The sequence below is a fragment of the Phacochoerus africanus genome, chromosome 8 (assembly GCF_016906955.1).
Source record: "Phacochoerus africanus isolate WHEZ1 chromosome 8, ROS_Pafr_v1, whole genome shotgun sequence".
NCBI lineage: Eukaryota > Metazoa > Chordata > Mammalia > Artiodactyla > Suidae > Phacochoerus > Phacochoerus africanus.
Window position 1 is genome coordinate 98,431,284 of NC_062551.1, and position 21,232 is coordinate 98,452,515.

The 21,232-nt window shown below is 41.9% G+C and overlaps 1 protein-coding gene across 1 annotated transcript in view; it reads right to left on the minus strand.

Moving 5' to 3' along the window:
- NDUFV2 (NADH:ubiquinone oxidoreductase core subunit V2) overlaps positions 1-10,083 on the minus strand; it is a 32,652-nt gene extending 22,569 nt beyond the window's left edge. The window contains exons 1-2 of the mRNA XM_047793718.1: positions 9,964-10,083; positions 626-691 (exon numbers count right to left, since the gene is read on the minus strand). Coding sequence (XP_047649674.1) covers positions 626-691; positions 9,964-10,017 — 120 coding nt within the window. The 5' untranslated portion in view covers positions 10,018-10,083. The remainder of the gene's footprint in view (positions 1-625; positions 692-9,963) is intronic.
- Between the last annotated feature and the right edge of the window lie 11,149 nt (positions 10,084-21,232).

Consider the following 21,232-nt stretch of genomic DNA (forward strand, 5'->3'; position numbering starts at 1 on the left):
AATTGAACCGGAAACCTCATGGTTCCTAGTCGGATTCCTTAACCACCAAGATGGGAACTCCTAAGATAAATGATTTTTAAGAAACCAAAATGTGGACTTCCCATCCTGGCTCAGCAGAAACGAATCTGACTGGCATTCATGAGGACCTGGGTTTGATCCCTGGCCTCGCTCAGTGGGTTAAGGATCTAGCATTGCCATGAGCTGTGGTGTAGGTTGCAGACTCGGCTCAGATCCCGTGTTGTCGAGGCGGCTGTGGTGTAGGCCAGAGGCTACAGCTCTGATTGGACCCCTAACCTGGGAACCTCCACATACTGCCCTAAAAAAAAAAAAAAAGTTAAAAGATTAAAAAAAAAAAGAAACCAAAATGTGACTAGAAATCATGTTAAGGTTCAGTTATTTCATGTTGGAATAATCTAAATTCGTATTTCCAAAGTTGCCCTGGTGCCAATTTAAACTTGAGAGGTTCAGTTAGAACTACACTTTCAAAATGAAGGTCAATTCTATCAACTATATTTAAATCCCACAATGGCCAGTACACACCAAAAACGATGGTGTTTAAGATTATGTTGTATTTGCCCAAATTTCCAAGTCTTTCCATTCTGAAGAAATCTAAGTAATTACTTACCACAAATAAGGCTCCTCCAGCTCCATTCTGCACAGCTGTCTTATGCAAATTCCTTACATGTCTTCCCTAAAATTTTAAAGAAGCTTAATAAATCAAAAGCCTTAAGAAATTTTTCATAGTACTTTAAGATCCATAATTTAAAATAAGAGAAATAGAAATTTTTAAATAGAACCAACTTAACAGAGGTAAAGTATCTTAAGAGATATGGCCTACTACCCTAGGTTGATACCTATTTCAAGAGAAGAATAAGGAAACGGAGAGCCAAAGGTAAATTTACTGGAGTTCCCTGTAAATTTACTGGTAGTTCAGTGGGTTAAGGATCCCACATTGTCACTGCTGTGGCATGGGTTCAATCCCTGGCCCAGTAACTTCTGTATGCCACTGGCACAGCAACAAAAAAGTTAAGGTTACTAACTTGTGGAAGATCACATACAAGAGTCAGTGGGACATCTAGGACAACTTAGATCTCCTGAGTCACGTATCCTTTCTACTACATTCTTCTGGAGTGCAGCTGCAGAGTTCATGTACCATTAATTCACTGCCTTTCACTTCTGTCTGAAGCAAGTTGGATGCCAGCTTTTAATGTGAACCTTCATAAACATGTTTTCATTCTGTACAAATGAGTCATATACTCTGCACAAATGAGTCAAATGTATCCCCTTTTTCAACTCTTTACTAAGTCAGTTTAGAAACTTCAGCCATAAAAGCAGTTTCAGAAAGCTGCCTATAATGCTGTGCAGATAGACCACACTCAGTTGTTTTGGAAGCAATCCATTTGATTACTGTTTCCATTGCATTTCACTTCTCTTCGCACAGTTGCTCCTCCCCTGTTCCTAAGTTCTCCACACCCCCTCCCTGAAAAGCAATTCAACCATTGTTCAGAAATCCTCTGATTTCCAAGTTTACTAACCACAGATGGTAGAACACTGGATTAAACCAAGCATGGAACTGGCAAAGAGCTGGACAATTCAAAGGCAAACGTAACAGAGAAGGAAGTAAAAGCAGTGCTATAGCACAATCTTCTTTTCCCTCGATCCAAATTTCAGTTGAAAAAATAAGTTTACATGGAACATTTGCTTTAATAACAAGACCCAGGTACAGAATGTAAAACACAGATATAAAATATTGGAGTGACAAATGTCCATTTCAGGTGTGGGGGGGGGAGAATTTGATCAGCTGTGGTACACAAAGGGGTTTCAACTGTGTTAATATTGTTTTCCTTCTTAGGCAGCAAGTGGATGGATAGACAGTGTTTATTATGTTCTTTTTTGCTTTTATGTGTCTGAGATATATGACAAATTTTCTTTAAAATAAATGCAACAAAGGACACAGTTTACTTTCTTATACTTCTAATTAATTTCTCCCAAATCACTTCAAAGTCAATCTGTGCTGAATACAAGGTTATGTCTATACCCCTAATTTGGCTGTCCAAAATCTGGACTGAGATAAATAAACATAAAAATTAAGGCCATAAATTCCAAATAGTACTATAAGAACAATATCAGCATAAAGCTTTGAAAAATTAACAGAAGCTAAAATTTAGAAGACAGTCCCTGCCATTACTTCAGCTGAGAAGATTTTAAATCAAAGGAATAATCCTATTACATTTAGAATGAATGGATAAGCAATGAGGTCCTACGGTACAGCACAGAGAACTACGTCCAATCTCTTGGGACAGACCATGACGGAAGATAATATGAGAAAGGGATGGTGTGTATGTGTGTATATACACACAAGTGAGTCACTTTACCATACAGCAGAAATTGGAACTACATTGTAAATCAACCATACTTTAATAAAAAATTACAATAAAAAAGAATTATCTTGAGTAACAGTTGAGTTAATTAAATTCTGAGAGAAAACAAAGGACTTCATAACATAGTAAGGAAGGATTAATTCGAGAGTTGGGAAAGTATCTAATCCTCTTTTAACTTCTGAACCTAACATTTTGTTTACTGGCTTTTTTTTTTTTTTTTTTGTCTTTTTGCCTTTTCTAGGGCCACTCTCGCGGCATATGGAGGTTCCTAGGCCAGGGGTCAAATTGGAGCTATAACCGCCGGCCTACACCACAGCCACAGCAACACAGGATCCAAGCTGCATCTGCGACCTACACCACAGCTCACGGCAATGCCGGATCCTTAACCCACTGAGCGAGGGCAGGGATTGAACCCACAACCTCATGATTCTTAGTCAGATTCGTTAACCACTGAGCCATGATGGAACTCCTTTTTACTGGCTTTTTACCCACTCCCTCAGGGTAGGTTGTCCTCAGGGCTCAGTTCTGTCCTATGTTCTTTCCTCCACAGCTCTTTTGCCTTTGAGAGTTTATCCATTAACTACACTGATGACTTGCATTTTATACACATTTGATGACAAAAAGTTAAGTCTGAAAGGATCATGACTGCATATAAATCAATAAGAAAAATGGGTAAATATGAAAAAACATCACAGAAATCAAATAGTTAATAAACTTACTACTAACCAAAAACATGCAATTTTAAGTAAGTTAACAGCTATAAAATTTGCAAAGTTGGATTTCCCGTCATGGCTCGACAGTAATGATCCCAACTAGTGTCCATAAGGACACAGGTTCTTTCCTGGCCTCGTTCAGTGGGTTAAAGATCCTGCATTTCTGTAAGCTGTAGTGTTGGCTGGCAGCTGCAGCTCTAGTTCGACTCCTAGGCTTGGGACTTCCGTATGCCGTGGGTGTGGCCCTAAAAAAAAAAAACCGCAAAGTTTAGCAGCGTGAGTGTCACAGTGGCATGGGTCAGTGATGTGGCATAGATTCAATTCCTGGCCAAGCCCAGGAACTTCTGAATGCCTAGGAGCAACCATTAAAAAAAAAAAAAAAAAAAGTTATATTCTTCCACCCACTCCCCAAGAATAGGACACGAGCCCATTCCTTTTTTTTTTGGTCTTTTTGCCATTTCTTGGGCCGCTCTTGCAGCATATGGAGGTTCCCAGGCTAGGGGTCGAATCGGAGCTGTAGCCACTGGCCTACGCCAGAGCCACAGCAACTCGGGATCCGAGCTGCGTCTGCAACCTACAGATCCTTAACCCACTGAGCATGGCCAGGGATCGAACCCACAACCTCATGGTTCCTAGTCGGATTCATTAACCACTGCGCCACGACAGGAACTACCCCCATTCTTTCTTTTAGTTTTTTTCTGCTGCTCAAACATTAATAGTATCCAACTCTGCTCACTTTTCAGTTCTATCAGACATTTGCACTATAAAAGGCCACCAGAGGAACTTAAGAAAGGACAAGGAAGCTATCAAACAAAATGAACAGAATCAGTAGCCTAATTAGTAAAAAAGACAGGGCTAAGGACAGGCAACTGAAAAAGTTTTTTCCTTTATTAGCAACCAACACAGACAAGAAATAAACCTTTAAGACTACCCCAAACATTTACAGATTAAATCAACAATATATGTTTACACCTGCACAGAGGTCACATCTCCTGGTAAAGAAAAAGTAACACTGGCCACCTCTGTACTTTCTTCCCTTGTTCACGGATATTTACTCAATACCTACTTATCTTATCACCAGAGGCTCCCCGACTGCCAGCTCAAGCAAAGGCCATTTCTTTCAGCTGTCTAGAGCAAAAGTATGCAGAGAAAACCAAAGGCTCCCCCAAAAGTCTTTGTCCGTGATACACACAGAGTAGGTATTCTTGCATTATCAAAAACTCTTGAGGAATAAAAGTTTTTTAATGCATTTTAGTTTAATAAAGTAGATGATGTCTCCAAGGGAACCAACAGCTTCTCTGCAGTGCCAGGATGCAGGTTTGATCCCCAGCCTGGCAAGAGTAGGTTAAGGGATTCTGCATTGCCACAGCTTCGGTGTAGGTCACAACTGTGGCTTGGCTCTGATCCCTGGCCCAAGAACTCCATCTGACATGGGGTAGCCAAAAATTGGAAAAAATTTAAAAGATGACTGGTTAATAATTATGGTTAATAGCCAGTAATTTCAAGGATAATGATAACACAAATGCTTACTCTGTCTCAGATACTGTGCTACAAATACTGTAACTCATTACTCCTCACAACAACCTCCAGGTAAGTATTATTATCATGCCTTGTTTTACAGATGTGGAAACTAAGGCTCAAAGACGGAAGGAAAAGAACTTTCCCTAGATCACAGCTAAATAAATGAAAAGCCAAACAGGTTTTTCTGACTTGAGGACATCCATTAACTACTAAAATTTTGTTAATATTTTCAATTATTATAGGGGTTTTTTACAAATCCAAATAAAGTTCCATCAATAATTTAACTAAAAATTAAAAACGATAATTCAGATTAAAGAAATATAAGTGATTTTACTAGCATTATGAGAGAATTCACAAGAAAAATTTGGCCAAATTTTATAGCACAACAAAGCTTCATGAACAACTCAGGTATTAAAGGAGCATTACAGATTAAGATCACCATATTAATGGCAACAACATTCATGATTACTTTCAGCCATCTTGCCCATAATTTAAAGAAAGCATTCTTTACATGTCTAAAATCCACTGTGGATACAAATAACACTCAACAGTCCTAGGGAAAGGAATACTTCATAGAAATGAAATGTCCAAACATTTTAGTTAGTCTTACCTAAAAAATTACCATACCTTAGGGGAGGTTGCTCTGCCTCTCTACATCTAGGTTTGCTCATCTATAAAATAACAGGAGTATCTACCTTAAAGTGTTAAGAAGATTAAATGAGATAAAGTGTTTAGCATTTGGTTTATATCTTTAAAATGGAGAATGAGTTCACATCTCAAATATAAAGATTTGAATTTATAGTAATAGTGGCCTACTGAACCTCACCAAATAGGCTTCTCAAAATTTTGTCCATTTTCTGTTTCCCCTAAGCTATTCAAGGCTGTGGCAGGCAAGAATAATGGGGCCCTAAAGATACCCACATCCTAAACTTGGGAAGCTGTGAATATGTCAGTACACACAGCAAAAAACAAGCACAGTTGCAGATGGAATTAAGGTTAATAATCGTTAACCTAAAAACAGGGGGATTATTCTGGATTGTCAGAATAGGTCCAAGGTAATCACAGGGCCCTTGAAATGCAGAGGAGGGAGCAAAGTTACAGGAGGATACACAAATGAGAGAGAAGGGTCAGAGTGATATATGTCATGTGAGATCTTGACCTGCCCATGTGGGCTCTGAAGGTGGAAGAAGGGGGATATGAACAAATAAGGGCAGCTTCTACAAGGTGGAAAAACTAAGGAAACAGGTTATCTCCTAGAATCATAAGAAAGAAAGGCAGCTCTGCCAGTAACTTGATTTTAGCCCACTGAGACTCATGGTATATTTTTAACCTCCAGAATCATAAGACAATAAATTTGTGTTGTGTAATGTCACCAAATTTGTGGTAACTTGTTACAGGAGCAATAGAAAACAAATATAAATACCCCCCTAACCTCACTTTTTTTTCTTTCTTTCTTTTTTAAGCACTCCTTTAATGTCGTTGAGCCAAAATGTAGATACCTTGAGATATTGCAAAATCAATGGATTCTCTAATGGAATGGGAAAACATTTCATTCTACAAAACTTAAAACTTAGGAAGAAGAAAGGAGTTCTCGTTGTGGCTCAGCAATAACGAACCTGACTAGGATCCACAAGGATTCGGGTTAGATCCCTGGCCTCACTCAGTGGGTTAAGGATCCAGCGTTGTGGTGAGTTGTGGTGTAGGTTGAAGACACGGCTTGGATCCCACACTGTTGTGGCTGTGGCACCGGCCAACAGCTGCAGCTCTCCGATTCAATCCCTAGCCTGGGAATTTGCATACGCTGCAGGCGAGGCCAGTAAGAAGGAAAAAAAAAAATTTTATGAGGAAAAATGCCACCATAGAACACTACTTTTAGTATGGCTGAGTAGATACCAGGCCAAACCAGTGGGTTACTCTGGGCAAAATGTTTTTTAAAAAATTAAAAAACAAAAATCTTTCTGAAGACAATGAAGAACCGCCAAATGCAGGCACACACAAGAAGGGAGTCTATACTCAGAAGAAGCCAATGAGGGTTCTTTTTTATCCCTCAAATTTTTCAGCCTAAAGGCAGACCCCAGTCTATCCCATGTTGGGCAGCTAAAACTCCAAGAGAAATCTGCAGCCTTAATGTCCTGAAGTACCACGGGAGAGTCTAGAAAAGGAGAGGTATAGGCAAGTGGGAAATTCCAGAATAGGAAAAGAGAGAGGAAGCCCAACTCCAAACCATGCATGCACATAACGCAGACTTCATGCAGTCCTGCTAAAAGAATTGAACCAATATTTGAACCACAAGGAAGTTGGACTGCAGACTGAGTTCAAGTTAACAGCCTGCAACAACAACAAAAAATATTCTTTGGAGGAATTAAAAAATCTACAGCCTCTATTAGATCATTCACAACACCCAGGATACAATCCAAAATTACCTGACATTAAACGAAAAAGGGAAATAACCCATGTTCAAGAAAAAAGACAATCAAGATTATCAAACAATAATTTCAAAGTTGCTACAACCATGCCTAAGGACATAAAGAAAAATATCTTCAATGAATGAAAAGATCTAAGTATAAACTATAAAAAAAGAACAAAATGAAAACACAATCCTTGAAAATGCCACCACAACCCTCTTGTTCCTCCAAAGCTAATCAGTGGCTTGGTAGTGAGGCAATGATGAGCCATAAAATAGTGTTAACATTACAGAAAGCCATGGGCAATTACTCAAGGAAAGATGGAAATAAACCTATTCTGAGTACCTATTTTCCATATTTCATAATTTTTAGGCAATTCTTGACAATCACTCAATGAGGTGCTACTGTACTTACAGAAAAGAAAAATAAAGTTCAAGGAGCTTAAGAAATATGGCTCAAGGTCAAATAACTAGTGACTTCCAGGCACAGTACTAAATTCTAGGTATTTGTTAAGCAATGACAAGAGGAAAAGCCTGTGACTAAAATAACTGGCAGCTAGCTAATAAAGCAGAAATTACAAGAAAATACGCAATTTCTTTGAAAATGATTTCCTTAAAGCCTTCTTTATTTTGGGGGGGGGGGGGCTGCTCCCAGGCCAGGGAACAAACCCATGCCACAACAGCAACCCAAGCTGTGACACTGACATTGCTGGATCCTTAACCTGCTGTGCAACAAGAGAACTCCTAAAAATTTCCCTTTCAGGAAAGGAACTTTATTAGTGAGACCTCTTTACTCACATTTTTCCTGATTTTTGCTAGGTCATTCTGATATTCCACTATTTGTAATAGGTTAAAAGGGCCTGGTTATATAAATTATAGAACATCCTCACAATGGCATTGCATTAAAAATGACAGTATAGGGAGTTCCCACTGTGGTACAGTGGATTAACAATCTGACTTGGGTCACTGTGGAGGCGTGGGTTTGCTCCCCAGGTGAGTGCAGTAGGTTAAAGGATCCAGTGTTGCTCTGCAGCTGTGACAAAGGCTGAAGCTGCAGCTTCGATTCAATCCCTGGCCTGGGAACTTCCGTATTCCACAGAACAGCCATTAAAATAAAAAATTTTTGTAAAAATTTAAAAAAACTTAAAAAAATGGGAGTTCCCATCCTGGCTCAGCAGAAACAAATCTGACTGGCATCCATGAGGATGCAGGTTCAATCCCTGGTCTCGCTCAGTGAGTTAAGGATCCATTGATGCCATGAGCAGATGTGGCTTGTATCTGGTGTTGCTGTGGCTGTGTCGTAAGCTGGTGGCTGCAGCTCCAATTCAACCCCTAGCCTGGGAACCTCCACATGCCACAGGTGCAGCCCTTAAAAATAAAAAAATTTTTTTAAATAAAAAGTTTATTCATAAGCAAAGCTAATCAAAATGTATAATGGGAGAAAACAGGCTACAAAACAGTATGAACAATACCATCTGATTTTTACAAAAAAATTTTTCTGTAAGGTCCTTTATGTGCAGATATCAAAATGTTAACATTTTGTTAATGTTCAATTTGATAAAACTATGGGCGATTATTTTTTGAACTTATTATATTTGCTGTTCCTAATATTGTTTTTCTTATCTTGTCCTTTCCACCTAGAACACCCTCTCCCTATCCATTTGGCCCCATCCCCAATCTATCCTTATTACTTACAGGAAAAATCTTACACCACCTTCAAACTAAACTGGATGATCTTATTCATATCTCTAACACTGTATGGCTGACTCTTGAACAATACTAAGGGTTAGAAGTGTGGACCCTCGAAATAGTTGAAAACCCAAATATAATAACTTAAGAGTCAGACCTCCAAATATGAGGTTTCTCCATACCCAGGATCCTGCAGTACTGCAGTACTTACTGCTACGGGGTGGGGGGACCTCGCTTATAAGTGGACCACTGAGTACAAATCTGTTCGAGGATCACCTAACTATACTTTTACACTATTCAATACCTACTACCTTAAGTTCCTAGTCCATAAAACTATCAACTCTACAAGAACAGGGATTGTCTAAATCCATTTCACTGTAATATGGGGAAGTAACAGTACCAACCTCACGAATTAGGTTTTGAAGGTAAATAACACAGTGCTTGGTGCACAGAAAGCAGTCACAGGATGTTACCTACCATTATTCACCTTGACACCTGGAACCCAACAGGAACAGTAGAATCTCAAACTTTACTGAAAAACTAAACTCTACAAATTGAAATATTCCCATTTGACAACTGAGGAAACCAAGTGAGAACAGTCCAGTCACAAAACTAGAAAAGGCGGTGAAGCCTCCATCCAAACTCAGGTCTAACTGCAAGGCCCTGCGCTCATCCTATACTGCTGTGCACTAACCCCTCCGTTCGGCTGAGAACTGACTCAACCTTTCTATTTTACTGGTGCAGGTAAAGAAAGCTTTCTTTCCCGTAAGCGCCCCGTCATCATCATCGTCATTTCTGGAATGTTCATCTTTAAGTCAGAGCAAGCGAGTGTTTCAGCCTGACCTCCAAGGTCGCTGTCTAAAGCGTGACGTTCTGAGACCTCAGGAGCCGGCAGAGGCTCCGCCGCCCAGGGTGCGAGGTGCAAGGAGCCCTGGGTTCCAACACGCAGCACAGTCGCAGTCAAGGGTACGCCGGTGCCGCCCTCCCGCGGCCCAAGGAGACGCCCGCCGAGTTCCAGACGCCCCTGGGACGCCCCGGTCACTGACTCGGGCCTCCCGTCTTGAGGAGGCCTCCCCACCGCCCCTCCCTAGGTCCTCGGACGCGCGGCCTCCTCAAGAGCGGGCGAAGGCCGCGGCGCCCTTGCCGTCGCCCGCAGGCCGTCTCGTGCCCGAGGTGCCCTGTGCCGGCCGCTAAAGGAGGCCGGGAGAGAGGGAGAGGGCAGCGGCAGCGCCGGCGCACATTCGAGCCTCCTTACCCACTGGGCGGTGAAGCTCGCAGCCCGTGCCCGGAGCGCTGCGGTGAGAAACATGGCGGGCCAAATTGCCTGCCTTTCCGACCGCGCCAGGAGGAATCGCGAGCGCCGGGACGCACTACGTGCGCGCCCCCGAGCCCAGCCTGCGCGCCCTGGGAGGCAGGGGCGCGCGGGTACGGCTGAGACCAATGGCCGCTGCAAGAACCAGCCGGCGCCCTAGGAGGTCAGGTCCCGGGGGGTGGTGCCTTGGATCCCGCCCTGAAGGGCGTTGTCCCTTAGGGGCCCCGCGCACCGGAGTTTATGAGGTGGGCTACCCTACTGGAGCCCTGTCAAGATTTAACCTTATTTTTGATTGCAGTTCCTTAAAAAACAAAAAATTTCGTTGCAACCCCCTATAAATCGTATTTCACAAATTGAAGAATTTGCAGAATTGAAGATACAGAGGGCTGGCTGCCACGCAGTGAGCTAGGCATGGACACCAAATGCCCTGGTTCCCACTCTTTTGCTTTAGGGATGCATGCTTACATATTTAGGGGCAAAATAATAAGATATCTGGAATTTGCTTTGGAATAATGCAGAGTGGGAGGTAGAAAGGAAACAAGATTGGCCCTGAGTGATGACTTGAAGCCGCGTGGTAGTTCTCATTGCTATTCTCGGTACTTTGAACATGTTAGAAATTTTTCCATAATAAAACTTTCCAAAAAAAAAAAAAGCCACTTCCTTTTTGGTGTTTGTTTGGTCATCTTTGGAAATTCCAGCAAGTGCTTATTCACTAATAGCTATAATATGTAGAGTGCTGTTTCCTGCTGTGGAGGGTGTACCAGGCGCTTACTGCCTCTTGATTTCTCCCTTCAGGGCCTTTCCTTTTATGTCCTGTACCCACTCCCTTCCTTTTGCCTGTTTTCTTTGCCATAATATACTTCTGAATGATTTCTGGAACTTTCACATTAGTGCAGGGTTGTTTTTTGGGGTTTTTTTGTTTGTTTTTTAATCCCTCATTATTTAAAAAATTCTAAAATATCCCATAGCAAGTCCTATGAATCATATTTTACAAGTTAGGGAATTCGAGTCATGGAGGGCTACCAGCCATTAGCTAGAAATAGACACACCAAATGCCTTGGTTCCCATTCCTTTGCTTTGTCTTTTATACTAGTTAGCTTCTTCTAAATTGGCTTCAATAGGAGTTCCTGTCATGGCTCAATGGAAATAAATCTGATTAGCATCCATGAAGATGAAGGTTCAATCCCTGACTTTGCTCAGTGGATTAAGGATCTGGAATTGCAGTGAGCTGGGGTGTATGTCACAGACCCAGCACAGATCTGGCATTGCTGTGGCTGTGGTCTAGGCAGCAGCTGTAGCTCTGATTTGATCTCTAGCCTGGGAAACTCCATATGTCGTTGGTGCAGCCCTAAAAAGGAATAAATAAATAAATAAATAAATAAACTGGCTTCAGTAGTCCACCTTTAAAAAGGAAAAATATTTGGGGCCTCAATGTTGATTGAAGCTATTTTCTTATAATGTTTCCTAAATATGGATACACCCAACACTCTTATACATGTAACGCTGTTCTTATACTTCTTATATAACAACTAAAATCAAAACATATCACAAATTAAATATGTAGAAATCTACAAATGGATGCTATTGACTGATATGGCATGGGTTCTTTAAATGTGGAGTGCATGCTTTTACCAGATTCTGTTAGCGCCCTCTCTGACCTCCTGGTCCAGATTGGTTCTCGTAATACTGTCCCCAAGTCGGCCTCCTCTATCATCACCACCAGGTGATAACCATCAGAGGTGCAGGATCCCACTCTTCCCAACTACTTTGGTTCAACAACCTGTACTGTACATAACATATGGAAGGAATTAGATATTTGTACATAACATATGGAAGGAATTAGATATTTGTACATAACATATGGAAGGAATTGGATATTTGACAGTGAAAATCTTACAAATGGTGTTTTATTGGCCTAAGAGGGCTGTGTGTCACCAGGGCTTTAAATGCATATATATCCAGTGAGGATGCTTTTCCACATAACAGGAGACTTAACCAAAGTAGATGAAACAGTACTGGGTTCATGAACTCACATGAAAAGAATTCCAGAGGTAGAGCAGTTCCAAGATTAGACAATTCAGGTACTCAAGGATGTCCTTAAAAGCTTGAGTGCTTTTCTCTTAGGTGGAAATTAAAATGAAGCCCTAAAAAAGGATGACTGCATGACTCACTGACCCACCCAGACCCAGACAGGCAGTTTCCACTTTATCAGACCTCCACAGGTGAAACAACCAAGCTCATGAAATGGTTAACTTTCCGAGGACAAAGACAGCCCCAGGGAGAAAGTTAAATTTTTATACTGTGATCTCAACTGCCATCCCAGACCTATAGAACTCAGCACATGACCCCCTACCTATAAAAACCTGATTCTCTCTCAACGGCAGAGAACGCTGAGTTTCTCTTGCTTGGGGCTCCCAGCCACTCTACTGGTCAATAATCTTGCTTGAGATCTGTTTTTCTTTCCCTGGTACTCTAACATTTTCTATCTTTTACTCCACCATCCTCAGCTGGGACTCCTATTACGGTCGCAAGATGGCTGCAACAGTTCCAAGGATCAGATGCATATGACAACATTCTGAGGGAGAAAAAGAACTCTTACCTTTCTGGGAAGGGTCCCAAATGTTCCCACAGCAAACTTCTCTGTCTCCTTGACATCCCTGACATGATAGTTAAGAAAACAGGCTCGGGGGTGGGGGGGGGGGGTTCCCGTCGTGGCACAGCGGAAACGAATCCAACTAGGAACCAGGAGGTTGCGGGTTGGATCCCTGGCCTTGATCAGAGGGTTAAGGATCCAACATTGCTGTGAGCTGTGGTGTAGGTCACAGACACAGCTCGGATCTGGTGTTGCTGTGACTCTGGCATAGGCCAGTGGCTACAGCTCCAATTAGACTCCTAGCCTGAACACTTCCACATGCCACAGCTGTGGCCCTAGAAAAAAAAAAAGAAAGAAAGAAAACAGGCTGGAGCATCAAATTAATGGTTCAGGTCTGACCTCGGCTGCTTCCTAGTTGTGACTCTACTATGGGAATGGCATGAGTTATGAAATACCTGGGAAAATGAAACAAAATGAAACACCCATGACATTCTTTTAAAAGTACCTAGCTTAGGGAGTTCCCGTCGTGGCGCAGTGGTTAACGAATCCGACTAGGAACCATGAGGTTGCGGGTTCGGTCCCTGCCCTTGCTCAGTGGGTTAACGATCCGGCGTTGCCGTGAGCTGTGGTGTAGGTTGCAGACGCGGCTCGGATCCCGCGTTGCTGTGGCTCTGGCATAGGCCGGTGGCTACAGCTCCGATTCAACCCCTAGCCTGGGAACCTCCATATGCCGCGGGAGCGGCCCAAGAAATAGCAGCAACAACAACAACAATAACAACAACAACAAAAAGACAAAAAATAAATAAATAAATAAATAAATAAAAGTACCTAGCTTAGGGAGTTCCTGCTGTGGTACAATGGGATTGGCAGCATCTTGGGAGCATTGGGACACAGCACAGTAGGTTAAGGATCCAGCATTGCCACAGCTGTGGCTTGGGTTGCAACGGCAACTGGGATGGGATCCCTGGCCTGGGAACGCCACATGCCGAAGGGAAGCCAAAAAAGTAAAAAAAAAAAAAAAAAGGTACCTAGCTTAGGGGGTTCCCATTGTGGCTCAGAGGGTTAAGAACCCAAATCTATGAGGATGGGGGTTTGATTCCTGGCCTTGATCAGTGGGTTAAGGACCTGTCATTGGCGCAAGCTACCGTGTGGGTTGCAGATGAAGCTGGGATCTGGCATAGCTCTGGCGTAGGCCTGCTCTGATTCAACCCCTAGCCCTGGAACTTCCATATGCACCGGTGCAGCCATAAAAAGAAAAAAAATACCTAGCTTGGAGCAAGTGCCAGTAAATATTAGCATGGGACGGGGTCTTGCGTGGTAGACCTGTGTCTTTGGAGGTGATAATCCATAAAGAAGGTGTATATCAGAGTTCTCGTATTACACAGTGGGTTAAGGATCCAGTACTGTCACTGATGTGGCATGAGTTCAGTCCCTGGCCTAGGAACCTGCACATGCAGCAGGTATGGCCAAAAAAAAAAAAAAAAAAAAAGAAGAAGAATTAGATCTTTCAAAATAATAAATCGCCTGATATATTAAAAAAAGAGAACGTGTATATTTCCTGGACATCTAACAGTAAATAAGGACTTAGCAGGAATCCCTGATTTCTGTTACTTAGCCACAAAACCAAAGAACGGGGGGAGTAATGCCTGAAATATTAAGGAGCGGCTTGGGTTGGAAAAATTAATATTGCAAAAAATGGCCATACTACCCAAAGCAATCTACAGATTCAACGCAATCCCTATCAAATTACCCAGGACATTTTTCACAGAACTAGAACAAACAATCCAAAAGTTTATAGGGAACTGCAAAAGACCCAGAATTGCCAAAGCAATCCTGAGGAACAAAAACTCTCCCAGACTTCAGGCAATATCACAAAGCCACAGTCATCAAGACAGTGTGGTACTGGTACCAAAACAGACATACAGACCAATGGAACAGAATAGAGAACCCAGAAATAAACCCAGACACCAATGGTCAATTAACCTTCAACAAAGGAGGCAAGAACATAAAATGGGAAAAAGACAGTCTTTTTAGCAAATGTGGCTGGGAAACCTGGACAGCTGCATGTAAATCAATGAAACTGGAACACACCCTCACACCATGCACAAAAATAAACTCCAAATGGCTTAAAGACTTACTCATAAGACAAAACACCATCAAACTCCTAGAAGAGAACATAGGCAAAACATTCTGACATCAACCTTACAAATGTTTTCTCAGGTCAGTCTCCCAAAGCAACTGAAATAAAAGCAAAAATAAACCAATGGGACCCAATCAAACTGACAAGCTTTTGCACAGCAAAGGAAATTAAAAAAAAAGATATTTGACAGAATGGGAGAAAATAGTTTCAAATGACGCAACCGACAAGGGTTTAATCTCTAAAATATACAAACAATTTATACAACTCAACAGCAAAAAAGCCAACAACCCAATTGAAAAATGGGCAAAAGACCGGAATAGACAGTTCTCCAAAGAAGATATACAGATGGCCAAGAAGCACATGAAAAAATGCTCAACATCCCTGACTATTAGAGAAATGCAAATCAAAACTACTGTGAGGAACCACCTCATAACAGTCAGAATGGCCATCATTAATAAGTCCACAAATAGCAAATGCTGGACGGGGTGTGGAGAAAAGGGAACCCTCCTGCACTGCTGGTGGGAATGTAAGCTGGTACAACCACTATGGAGAACAGGATGGAGGTACCTCAAAAAACTACATATAGAACTACCAAATGACCCAGCAATCCCACTCCTGGGCATATATCCAGGCAAAACTTTCCTTGAAAACGACACATGCACCCATATGTTCATTGCAGCACTATGCACAATAGCCAAGATATAGGAACAACCTAAATGTCCATCTTGACAGATGACTGGATTAAGATGTGGTGTGGTATATATACACAATGGAATACTACTCAGCCATAAGTAAGAACAAAATCATGCCATTTGCAGCAATATGGATGGAACTAGAGACTCTCTTACTGAGTGAAGTAAGTCAGAAAGAGAAAGACGAATGCCATATGATATCACTTATATCTGGAATCTAATATATGGCACAAATGAACCTTTCCACAGAAAAGAAACTCATGGACTTGGAGAACAGACTTGTGGTTGCCAAGAGGGAGGGAGAGGGAATGGGAGGAACTGGGAATCTGGGGCTAATAGATGCAAACTATTGCCTTTGGAATGGATAAGCAGTGGGATGCTGCTGTATAGCACTGGGAACTATGTCTGGTCACTTGTGACGAAGCATGATAATGTGAGAAAAAAGAATGTATACATGTATGTGTGACTGGGTCACCTTGCTGTGCAGTAGAAAATCAACAGAACACTATAAACCAGCTGTAATGGTTTAAAAAAAAGAAATTAAAAAAAAGAAATATTAAGGAGCAGGGTTAAGGGAGTGTCTATCCTGTTAATATTTTTCAACAATGATACAGAAAATAAGATGCATTTAGTTGGTTTGACACCACTCTGTTCACCAGTCCAAAAGATCTGTCAATGCCCAGGGTAACTCTGGCTTATCATTAACCCAAATACTTCTCAAGTGCAAACATCAGGATTAATATCTCTCGTACCCAGTAATGTGAGTTTGTTTTCTATAGGCTCCCTCTGCACAATTGGCTATTCTTCCCAGAGTCCTCAGGCTGGAATTGTGGCTGTTTGAAAAATCCCTGTTCTTCCTCCCACTTTCAAAGTCATTGTTTCTGCACATAGATCAACATGGACATTGTGATTTCAAATGTTCGTGGCCTAACCCTGGATGCCTGATTGAAGTTGGCTTGGTGATAGACATATAATTGACATTATGGCTGCCTGATTAGGTATATTCCGCTATTCTAAGTTAGTGCTACTACCATAAGCCCTAACTATAGTGGTTAATGCTTTAATTACAGAATGTACATTTTTTGGGGGGTGGGGGAGATGGGGGACTGGGAGCCAGAGATGCTAGAATAAAGTCTAGGAGAATGACCACATATGGGAACTTTGGCACTGCCATTCCTATGATTCCTTCTCCATTTGAAGCATGACAAACAGGGCTACTAAAGACGTGATAATGGTGGAGTTCCCATCGTGGCTCAGTGGTTAACAAATCCGACCAGCAACCACGGGGTTGTGGGTTCAATCCCTGGCCTTGCTCAGTGGGTTAAGGCTCTGGTGTTGCCGTGAGCTGTGGTGTAGGTCACAGACGCAGCTTGGATCCTGAGTCGCTGTGGCTCTAGCACAGGCCGGTGGCTACAGTGCCGATTCGACCCCTAGCCTGGGAACCTCCATATGCCGTGGGAGCGGCCCAAGAAATAGCAAAAAGACAAAAAAAAAAAAAAAAAGAAGAAAAAAAAACAACGTGATAATGGAAACCACAAGCTTTGTAATCAGAGGGACTTGGATTTGAATTCTGACCTCATCATTTAATAGATTCTGTGAAGCTTTGGTTCTTAATTTTGGAAAGAATAATTGGAACATTAAATCATCAGTTTATGGAAAAGGAACAAGGCAGTTCTGGGCTCAAAGTTCTTTCCAGTATCTAACAGGTGGTCTCCTCCATCTGAGGCACACTTTAGTCAGAAACTCTAAATGACAACCATCTCCTAGGCCACAGCCCACTTATTACGGCTGGCTCAGGCAGATCACGGTGTTCTCTGGCTCTCACTCGCCCGCTCTAACAGTGCCAACCTGCCACCTCAGCGGGTTTTCTAATGAATAATGTGAAATGCAGGCCCAGTTCTGCTTTCAGGGAAGAAGAGCAATGGAGAGCCAGTCATTATAAAGTCGAAACTCAAAGGAAGGGAAAAAAGCAGGGGACAAGCTTATTGCTGGGTAAGAGAGCATTTTAGGAGCTGAGGGTTAAGAAAGGGGGGCCCCTCAGGCAGGAATTTTGAGGATAAAGAAGAGTCACTGGTCACTGAAGAAGGGCTAGGGCTGTTTCATGCTCTTTCACACCAGGGTGAGAGGGGATGGAAGGACAGTGAATGATTTCTTCACGGGGTGCTTCCAAATTCTTCTTGAGTTAACCTTGGATATATGGGACCAAAGGGAAAACAGCCAGTAACTTAACTACATGGACTCCAAGAACAGACTGTTTAAAAAAAATAATAAGCAGGAGTTCCCGTCGTGGCACAGCGGAAATGAATCCGACTAGGAACCATGAGGTTGTGGGTTCAACCCTTGGCCTCACACAGCGGATTAAGGATCCAGCGTTGCCATGAGCTGTGGTGTAGGCCAGCGGCTACAGCTCCGATTGGACCCCTAGCCTGAGAACCTTCATATGCCACTGGTGCGGCCCTAAAAGGACAAAAGACAAAATAATAATAATAATAACAATAAATTCAGGTGACTTGTTACTTCCCTAATGTGCGACTGAATCCTCATGTCTTACATGGGTCAAGTGAAATTTTCTCTTAAAATGTGATCAGTGCTTCCAGTCAAATCATCAAAGTAATTAAATAACAATGAATATAATGTTTGGCTAGTAGATTGGCAAAATTTTAAGACTGCTAATTGCTAGTATTGGTAATGTGTGGAGTACATTACTGATCTTTTATCCAGCAGTGTAGTAATGCAAATAAGATCAACCTCTCCAGAAAGTAATTTGGCAATATGTATTCAGTTTCTTAATATGTAAACCCTTTACCCAGCAATTCTACTTCTGTGAATTTATTCTAAGTAAATGATTGGAAAAGTCTACAAAGTCATATGTATCTCATGGTGTTATTCATAATATGTGAAATCCTGGAAGCTGTGTAAATAATCATCATCAATAGTGAATTGATTAAACAAATTACAGTACAGCCACACAATGGCCACAAATTTAAAAATAATAGGAGGAGTTCCTGTGTGGCTCCACCGGTTAAGGATCTGGCACTGTCACTGCTGTGGCTCCAGTTTGATCCCTGGCTCAGAGATTTCTGCATGCCACAGGCATGGCCAAAAAATAAATAAATAAAAAATAAAAACAATAAACAATAATCAGTATTTATCATAAAGGAGAAAAGCCCATGATAGGTTAAGTCGAATTAAAAAATTTTACAGAACGTCGTGTATAACACGACCATGCTTTTTGTATGTGCACAGAAAACAATGTAGAAGGGTACACATTAAAATATTAGAGTTCTCTCTGTTTGATGGGATTGAAGGTGGTTTGCATTTTTTCTTTACTGTCCTAATTTATTTTAATTAACTTTTTTAAATTAACATTTTGGTTTTGGGTTTTTTTTTTTTTGCTTTTTAGGGCCAAAGGTGCAGCATATGGAGGTTCCCAGGCTAGGGGTCCAATCAGAGCTGTAGCTGCTGGCCTACCCCAGAGCCATAGCAACATGGGATCATGTCTGTGACCTACACCATAGCTCACCACAACGTTGGATCCTTAATCCACTGAGCAAGGCCAGGGATTGAATCTGTGTCCTCATGGATGCTAGTCAGGTTCTTTAACCACTGAGCCACGATGGGAATTCCTGCTTGCTTTTCTTATATGGTTGGTATAAATAGCCTAAGCTGCGTGATGAGGTGGTCAGAACAGGGTGAAAAGGATCAGGAAAGATCTTCATTCATTCACATGTTGCGCAAATGTATTTTCAGCCTCTATTATGTGCTAGGCAGCAGGGCTCTGAAAATACCAATGCAGAAAACCATAGGCCCTTCTGGGAAGACTTCTGCAGGGAAATGATTATAATACAGAGTGTATGTGCAAGATGAATGGCATTTGGAAGGAGTTGCCCAAGTCTAAACTCAGGGAGTTAGTGCTGATGGACATTTGGAGGCTACCTAGGGATTTTCCATAAATAGGGTTCTCAGAGGCACATTTTTATCTGAAAGAGGTAAAAGATAAGTATGTTGGAGAGCAGCTGAAAGGTCCCAATGCAAATAATGAACCTCCTACACTGATCCTACAAATAGGAAAGGTCACAGGAGACATGTCCTTACTTCCTCTGGGGCCCACTTCCTACTGAGTCATTTTAGGGCATGGTAACAAAGGCACTTGATCTTGGGGCTGGGCCTTCATGGTCCTTTGTGGGAGGAGTTCGATTTGGGCTAGATTGCATAATGTGTGTTGACTCTGGTTGTTAATGTCCAGACAATAAGGGGTTGTGGTTCCAGGCCAGTGGAAGGATGCTAGTGGTTGTATGGATTCTGAGGCAGCCCAGTGTCAGCATTTGAGAGCAGGAAATACTAGAAAAAATCTGGTCCAATCCTCTCACTTTATTTATTTATTTTACAGCTGCACCTGTGACATATGGAAGTTCCTGGGCTAGGGGTCAAATTGGAGCTGCAGCTGCAGGCCTACGCCATGGCCATGGCAACATCGGGTCTGAGCCACATCTGTGACCTACACTGCATCTTATGGCAATGTTGGATCCTTAACCCACTGAGTGAGGCCAGGGATTGAACCTGCAACCTCAGAGAACCTGCTGAGCCACAATGGGAACTATGAATATCCTCACTTTAAAGATTGAAAAAAATTACTGAGTGGGCCAAGCTCTTAATAACTGCCCTCTTCTTTAAGAATAGAGAATAAATGTAATGTTCTGTGGAATGGTGCTCCTGTATGCTCCACAACACTTAATGGGAAGGCTTGTTTTGTTCATCTGGATAGCAGAGTGGCGATGCTGTGTCCTAGCTGGAGCTTATGTGTTTCTTGTGTTTATATAGTCAAAGGTCAAAAGCTGACTATGAACAGATGAGCCCTTTCCTTTTGCATCACTTTTCAACATTTCAAAGGACTTAAAATAAACTATCATTTTCCATTATTTACTTAAGGGATTTGTTTTGCAGAATTTGTAGCTCTCGGGAACCCCCCTGTTGTTCTTATGAAAAACACAATCTGATTCTTACTCATCCATCAACATCTAAGGAATGTGAGTATTAATATGCATGGTGTAAATCACCCAAAACAGGATAAGAAGGCTGAATTGGCCAGTAATATTTGTGACCTTGCATACATATCTTACATGTACAGAATCAGGAAACCACTCTTCCTTGAGATAGAGGAAATGATAGAGATGGAGAGAGAGAAATAGAGGGGGTTGGGGGGAGAGAGAGAAATGAAAAATTCAATATCAGTTCTGAGACCAAAGATTAATTTCTCTGAATAAAAGAACTTCCTTTTCTGGAGTTCCCATCTTGGCTCAGAGGCTTAAGAACCTGACTAGTATCCATGAGAATGTGGGTTTGATCCCTGGTCTTGGTCAGTGGGTTAAGGATCTGGTGTTGCAGTCAGCTGCAGTATAGATTGTAGACACCTAGGTTGCTGTGGCTGTGATGTAGGCCGGCAGCTGCAGCTCCAATTCTACCCCTTGCCTGGGAAATTCCATATGCTGGGGGTGCAGCCCTCAAAAGAAAAAAAAAAGTACTTCCTTTTATAAGCAGCATTTCATCTGAAGTAAACAACAGCACATTCTTAAACCCCACTGCAACCTCATACTTCCAAGGGCTTTGCAAAAATGTATAGTTTACATTGCATAGAGAAAGGTTTGCACTGATCTGATTTTCACACGGATTCACTCTTCTGCAAAGCTCCAGCTCAAACTCTTTGTGAGAAGTTTCAACTTAGAGTATATGCAGCACCTCAACTCTTGCTAGTGAACCTCCCTAGATAAACCTAGTTCTAAATTCTAC